At 41.3% G+C, this 7,314-nt stretch overlaps 1 protein-coding gene across 2 annotated transcripts; it reads left to right on the top strand.

The window, feature by feature from the left end:
• The first annotated feature begins 1,973 nt into the window (after positions 1 to 1,973).
• LOC112170161 lies at positions 1,974 to 6,836 on the top strand. 2 transcript variants are annotated; one of them, XM_040507580.1, is made up of 7 exons: positions 1,974 to 2,166; positions 2,247 to 2,376; positions 3,522 to 5,244; positions 5,328 to 5,411; positions 5,508 to 5,635; positions 5,715 to 5,960; positions 6,029 to 6,170. In XM_040507580.1, exons 3-7 carry the CDS (start codon positions 4,743 to 4,745, stop codon positions 6,041 to 6,043), a joined length of 975 nt encoding a protein of 324 aa, XP_040363514.1. In that variant the 5' UTR covers positions 1,974 to 2,166; positions 2,247 to 2,376; positions 3,522 to 4,742; the 3' UTR covers positions 6,044 to 6,170. The 2 variants fall into 2 exon arrangements, with proteins under 2 accessions (XP_040363514.1, XP_024163110.1); XM_024307342.2 differs by having other exon boundaries at positions 1,977 to 2,166; positions 6,044 to 6,836.
• Positions 6,837 to 7,314: the final 478 nt, after the last annotated feature.

The raw sequence follows: 7,314 nt of genomic DNA, 5'->3' as shown, positions 1-7,314 counted from the left end.
AGTTTCTGGAGTTGTGTCTGTTTGTCTTCTGTCGATGCTTCTATTTATATCGGCTGCTTTATGACTTGAACTGATCTCTTGACTCTTTGAAGTTGAGTGGAATTCGGCCTCTTCTTGCCTCAGTGACTCTATCTTGATTCGACTTCAATACTTATCGTCGGCTGACTTGACGCTGGACTCTATCCGGATTGGCTTTGATGGACGTCATCAACGGCTGCAATTAATCTTGAAGTAGGCTATCTTGGATTGAATTCTCCTTATCGGCTGACATGAATTTCAAGTCGACTGAAATACTACTTGATCAAATTTCATCTTTATCGTTTATTGGCCTCTCTGACAATCGGCCATTAACCTTCTAAGTTGAGTTCGGATTGGAAACCAATTAGAGTATTGGCCAATGGGCTTTTAGACAATAAACCAATGACTACGAGCCGGCCGATAACCAATAACCTAGCTTCGTCTGACTCATCTTGGACTAACTGAAGTGTCCACTTATTCATCGGCCAACAATTCTAGCTACCGGCCCAAATTACTTGTAGAGCGGCTTATTGTAATCAGAAATGACTATGCACATTAGTTATGACCCAGTGGCCATGCAAATGTGGGTACAAACATTGCCCCCCCAAGTTTCTTAAGCGTCGGCGACATTCGCCGAGTGGTTGAGAAATTTGAGTCAACTTGGCCCCCAAATCGACTTCTGAAAACGTAGGTATATACATTCTTCATGACCTCCCTGACGGCTGGAACATACTTCCTTCATCAAATGAGGTTTCAGGACATCAACTTAAGCGTTACGCTCTCTCTCAATAATTTAACAAACCAAATGTATTGGCCGAATGAGATTTCAGAAAATCGGCTAATTTGGCGAACCAAATTTAATGGCCGATATCCAAGCTGATAAGTTGGCCGCTATACCTATGCTCTAGTACGTAAGTAAGCAGACAACTTGAGAAAATGATATTTGAATAGGGAAGGGAGCTGCTCGCTAGTAAGCCAAACCAAGTTAAGTAGGATAACACGGGAATATAACTTTTGGTGGCCAACAATTTAATAGATACATGGAAGTCAATGACTATTAATTTTCAAATCGGCCAACAGAAGAGCGAGTAGGCAAATCGGCTAACGAATGCCAACAATTAATTTACTCGAGTTTAGCCGATTGATAGAACTAGAGTTGGCCAACAAGTGAGAGTGAATCATGGAAGCCAACAAGTGAAAAATGCTAAGTATTAGCCAACAAACAAAAAAATATCACAAGAAAACCAATTTGTTGCTCTTGCTGGCCAACACATGAAAAAATCTCAAATTGGCTAAGTACAACAGAGTAAGCAAAATGGCTAGCAAAGGCCAATAAAGAACTCCATAAAGATCCTATTCGAGTAGCCGATAGTAAAACTCTAGTTGGCCATTAAATGAGTGGCTAGTGGGAGCCAACTGATGAAAAAAATGCCAAGAATTGGCCAACTCAAGTGAAGACATTACAAGAAAGCCAAGGTGTAGCTCATGTTGGCCAACACATGAAAAAGTTTCAAGTTTGCCAATAAGCAAGAAAATCTAAGTTTGGCCAACACAAGAGAGTAAGCCATCAAGGGAGACTATTTTCAAGTTGGCCAAAATGAGGGAGGGTAAGCCAACACATGAAAAATTTAAGTTGGCCAACAGAGAGAGAGGGTCAGCCAACACACAATATATTTAAGTTGGCCAAATGCATGAGGAAATTCAAGTCAGCTAACTCAAAATGAAAGTTGGTAGACAACTCAAAAGAAAGTGGCAGCCAAATGAAAATGAAAGTTGGTAGACAACTCAAAAGAAAGTGGCAGCCAAATGAAAGAATAGTCAGCCAACGCAATGAAAACTTGGCAGCCAACTCCCTTCGTCTTTCTTTCTCTTCTTTCGGGTTGGCTGTGCACCCATTTTTCTACGGGTCGACCCATTTGTGATTTTCACTTTTCCCTTTTATTATTCTTTCCCTTCTTATCATTTCAGCTCCTCACGACCACATGTTAACTCTTCCTTCTCTCTTTGACAAAAAAACACAAACCAAGCTTTGCTGTGGGTGGTCTTCAAGCTCCCACAGACCCATCTTCAAATCTATCAAATTTTCAACAAGTGAACTAGGCATGGAAGGAGTAGGTGATGAAATCAGCTATCATCATTACACGAAAGGTACGATCTTGAACTTTTTACTTGACATGGAGAACCAGAAAACTCAGATTTGCCAAATCTGATGAATATCTCTTCTGCAGATCTTGAACTCGGCATCTTATAGTCATCTATTCCATTGTTCTAAAGTTGAAATCAAGGCTGGGTATCTCGAATTTGAACAAATTCCACTCTAACGGAGCTGTATAATGACTGGGTAACCTTGAATTGCAGGTATAGCTCTTGCTTTTGAAATGCAATTTCGTATTTTGGGGTAGTTAGTTGTGCAATTATAGCATTCTGCACTTGTGTTCTTATTTTCCCAGAAATCTACAGTATATGCCATGAACTAAACTGACTGCAATTAAGCACTCGATGGGGACGTCTTTGAGCTACCCATAAAACTTGTCCTCTGCTTGTAATTGCTCTTCATCGGCCGATGTTTGTATTTTTTTTTTTTTTTTTTTTTTTTTTGAAAACTGGAATGCTGCAGTTCTTTCAAAATCCCAGGCCGATGTGGTTCATGTTGCCAGGCCGATGTGGCCGTGTGGTTCTTTCAATGCTGCAGTTTTTGAGTACCATGCAATTAATGTGTACTGCAGTTCTTTCAAATTCCCAGGCTTTAACTTGATGCAATTAACCAAACACCATTTTTTTATTATTTTGTTTTCTGACCTGTTTCTTTTTCAAAGGCCTGCAGCCATCAATCATGAATAGCATTAATTAATGAATAGCATTAATTGATAATTGTGGCCTCATATCCACTACAAATACCACTTCGTGTGTTGTGCAGCCATCAACCATTTTTTTTTTTTTTTTTTTTGGCTGCAATGGGTATCAATTAATTGTAATTACAATTATAATATGTGCAGCAATTATATGAGGCCCCAAGAAACCCACAGGTATAACATGGCCGTTAATCAACCATGTGCAATTATATTAGGGTGTCAATCATGTGCAGCAATTGTTGACAAGTTCCCTTTTTTTTTTTTATTCATCAAAGATGACTTTTGACTTTCATTTTTAATGACCCATAGTCAAATAATGTAGTTAGACACAACTTCATAATTATCATGAACCTATGAAGTATAATTAATGCCAATTTGTGAACATAGCATTATCTAAGTTTGCCCAGACTTGCTTTAATGCAATTAGTCACATACAAATTTTCTTTCCCATGTGCAATTGGCCATATATATATATATATATATATATATATATATATATATATATATCGAGAATGTCTTGGCTCATATGCATGTAATATGCTTTTGCCCCCCCAAGTTTCGTGGTTTTCGGTGAATAGCACCGAATAACTAGAAACTTGGTTTACGCTGAGAAACATGGTGTGCTAACCAATTATGCTCTATATCATGTAGGACTTGGTTGTCCAAGCAATGGCTTCGAAAGGGACCGGAGAAGATAATTATGAAGGCAAGCAAAAAAGTATCACCAAACGCTCATTTGCATTGGCGGAAGCACTAAGTCAAGCCACTGAAAAGAATGCCTCGGCCTTCATGAATAGAATAACACAACGAGTCCAGAATGAAGGTGGGGTACGTCAACTTGGCCCAAGTTTCCAAAGTGATATACCGGCTGATGTGGAAAAAATTTTGAGCCAGCATGAAGTGGATGATTCTAGCTATTTCAGTGAAGGAAAAGCATGGGGAGCATGGGGAACAAAACCAGGGAAATGGCCTGGTGAAACGGCCAACTGGATTCCATGGGTAGAACGAGTCGAGAAGCGATTTGGGGAAATATGGAAACGACTTGGGATCTATGACGCCATCAAGCTGTCCACCATTACTATTCCTTGTGACCGCTCCTTGCTGGCTGCCGCTATGTGTTTTTGGAGTTCACAAACAAACTCTCTGGAGCTTCAGTTTGGTGCACTTAGTCCGACCTTGATTGATATAGCGGCCATTATAGGCCTGCCGCCACATGGGCAAGTGGTGGACATTGTATTTGCAGAAGGAAAGTTTGACATTGATCTTGGTGGTGACCTAAGAGATCGAAGTAAGGGCAGACCAGCCGTTGCCAATTATAATACATGGATTGAGGTGTTTAACAGCGGCTTGGGAAATAAATCACTTGATAGTATTGGCAGTCCAGAAGAGAAAGAGGAAAACCAGCAGGAGACAATGGAAGTAACTCATGTAGAGCATGCTGCATTTCTTGCCTTTTGGATATGTAAGTACTTAGTGTGCACAACTTCTAAAAAAGTGAATGTGGAGTACTACAAGTTGGCTGAAGCATTAGCAAGTAAAGAAGTATAAGAGAGCGATCAGCCATTAGCTCTTGGTCCATTTGTGCTTGCCCACTTATACAGATGTCTTCACCATTGTGTGACCGAAGGACTGAATCCAAATTGGTCTGGGCCATTGTGGATTTTTCAGTTGTGGCTGCACACTTACTTTCCCACTTTCAGACAGCCGGGTTTAGCATTGGCCGTAGACACCACTCTTGGACAACAATTGGCTCCTCTTGATTTACTTCCTCATTCGGCAGAAGAGTGTTTTGAGGTGTTGTTCAAGTGTCCAGAGTTTTCTGCAGAACAGTTTGCCGTTTGTTTTAGTAGGAAGTATCCATCCTACCTTGCAATGGATATCAGCCAACACACCTCAGAAAGTGAGACGAGGTGGGAGACTGCGTGTTCAGCTTGGAAGAGTGCAATAGGTATGAGGGATCTCTTCTGGGGTGCCTTGTCTGGTAAAACACTCAAGTGTGGAGTGGAGTTATATTCACCATCCTACTTCAGTCGTCAGTTGGGATATTATCAAGCTATACCGGCTCCGGTGCCAGAATCGTCAAACCGATATAGTTCATTGCGAGCCGTTTTCTCCAACAAGGACGACATTGAGCAGAATAACAAGGCGTTTGTGTACAACATGAGCTTTCCCATGAAGACAAGAGTAGCAACTAGCAAGAGTTCCTCCCAGTTCAGAGAGTGGTGGGCGAAACGAGTAGGTAGCCGCTTTAAAGATGGGTTGGTGTCGGCTAGGCGATCGGCTTTTGCAGGAAATCCATGGGCACAAGAGAAGCCGAAAGCTGTAAGGCGTGGTAAAATAACAAGCAAGGTTGCTAGAGCAATCCCAACTATAAGTAAGTTGTTGCCCCCCCAAGTGTACTTTCATTTATGCACATGTTGTTAGTTTGTTCACTAACTTGGGGTTTGTTGATTGTAGGTGGCCAAGAATCTTTGAAGAAGTGTGCTAAAGGGAGCACAAAGAGAAAGGCCAACCATAGTGCGGCCACTGAGGCGGCCAAAGGTAAGCCGAAATCAATTTGAATTGCAGTCGGCCATTATGTAAGGAATTATGGCCGATGGCTAATGGCATTTCTGTTTTGTCTCCTTTGAATAACAGATGGTGCCACTTTGTCTTCAACGTCTCAATCTCCTCCAGCGAAACGACCGGCAACACAAGATGAGCAATCTTCTGAGAGCGAAGAACGATTGTGCGTGGCCAAACGAAGTTGCCTAGAGACATTCAAGGTATGACATAGCACCAGAGTGAAAAATTGGCTATTAACTTGAGCATAAATATGACATACTTTATATGATGAATTTGCAGAAGGCCAACGTACAAAATGCCATTCCTAGTGAAATAGAGGAATCCGTGGAACTAACCATTGATAAAGATGGCCAACCAAGTAGTGATGAACCTGTGGGAGAGATAATTTCTCTTGAAAGAATGGCTGAAAGCGAAGTTGTGACAATGAATATGGAAGAAACACTTGTGCTCACCCAAACTTCAACGCAAGCCAGTATTCCCTCCTCGTCGCTTAGTGAGCAACACCTGGTGTTGGCTAATGAACTAGTAAGTTTGCACCACCAAACATGTTTGTGATTACTTCCCTTCTATTATGCTAAAGAATTGATTCTTAGTGGCTGACATTGTAGGAAGGTAATCAAGGGTTTGAAGCCGAACTTCAGGCTTTCATGAGGGCATTTTCGGCCGATGCTCTAATCCAACCAGAATGCTGCTCGGCCATTTCGCAGTTACCAACCGCACACTTGACATCAAGGGAGGAAGTTGATGGGGCTCTAAAGGTGGTAAAGGAAGCGTTAGCGCAACCATTAAAAGAATTTGTGGAAACAAGCCAACTATCAAAAGTGAAAGTGGCCATGGATTTGTTACTTGGAGCCAAATACTTTGCCCCTCCCAAGGTAGCTCTCATTGGTGAGAAGCTAGAAGTGTTGACCCAACAAATATCCCGTGTAGCTGGTTCATACCAAGAAATAGAAAAAAGGAGACAACAAATCTTGGCTTGTGAGCAAATGAAGAAAGCCTTGGTTCCCGAGTTTGGGTGGTGTATGGAACAAAAACGGGTTGTGGAGTCTCTTGAAGGCAAGATAAATGAGTTGGAAAGACAATTGGCATCCTTGAAACAAGAGAGACAAGAAGTGGGGGAAAAGCTCCTTCAAAGGAGTAAGCAGTGTTTCCAAAGCCAAGGACAACTGAAGAAGATAGAGGCCGATTTGAAAACTTCTGAGCCTAGGTGTATACAACTTGAGAGTGACCTTCAGGATACTAGTTGTACCTTGGGAGCTCTTAAAGCTTTATTAGCCGAGTAATGATGATTGATGTATGTGGCTTTTTTGTCGGCCATTGGCCGGTTTTTGTAAACATTTGAAAGTTATGGGCCGATGAAAAACTTAATTAATTATTTGCTTGCCGGTAGATTATCATAAACATCGTTGGGTCATGGATAGATAATATCTTGTAGTAGTAAATACAAGTGAAGTATAATGGTCAAGCAAACAAACTGGAAATCTGATAAAAATAATCTTTTCGGCTTAATTGCATTGGCCAGAATCAAGATGGCCTAAACATATATACAGTATAAACTAGTGGCCATCTTTTGGTTACACCATTATTCAGCAGCTCGCGCTTCCCACATTGTGGGATAATATTTCTTTAGGTATTGGCCATTAATGGGCATTGCGTGTCGTTCGCCATCTTTATCTCTCAAATGATATGCTCCTTTTCCAAGAACTTTGTCAATAATAAACGGACCCTCCCAATTTGGTGACCATTTTCCAAATCTGGGATCCTTCGTGCCGATGGGTAACACTGCTTTCCAAACCAACTCGCCTTCCTCAAAACTCTTGTATCTGGTCTTTTTATTGTAAGCACGAGCGACTGCCTTCTTTTGAGTTTGAAGACGATC

The sequence above is a fragment of the Rosa chinensis genome, chromosome 6 (assembly GCF_002994745.2).
Source record: "Rosa chinensis cultivar Old Blush chromosome 6, RchiOBHm-V2, whole genome shotgun sequence".
NCBI lineage: Eukaryota > Viridiplantae > Streptophyta > Magnoliopsida > Rosales > Rosaceae > Rosa > Rosa chinensis.
The sequence above is the reverse complement of the archived record's forward strand: the minus strand, read 5'-3'. Positions and strand labels throughout refer to the sequence as shown.

Excerpts from the sequence above, each read along its gene's own strand:
- LOC112170161 (XM_024307342.2), top strand. The coding sequence starts at position 4,743 with ATGGATATCAGCCAACACACCTCAGAAAGTGAGACGAGGTGGGAGACT. Across the intron at positions 5,412-5,507 it reads GGCCACTGAGGCGGCCAAAG|ATGGTGCCACTTTGTCTTCA; the intron begins GTAAGCCGAAAT and ends TTTGAATAACAG. Across the intron at positions 5,636-5,714 it reads GTTGCCTAGAGACATTCAAG|AAGGCCAACGTACAAAATGC; the intron begins GTATGACATAGC and ends ATGAATTTGCAG.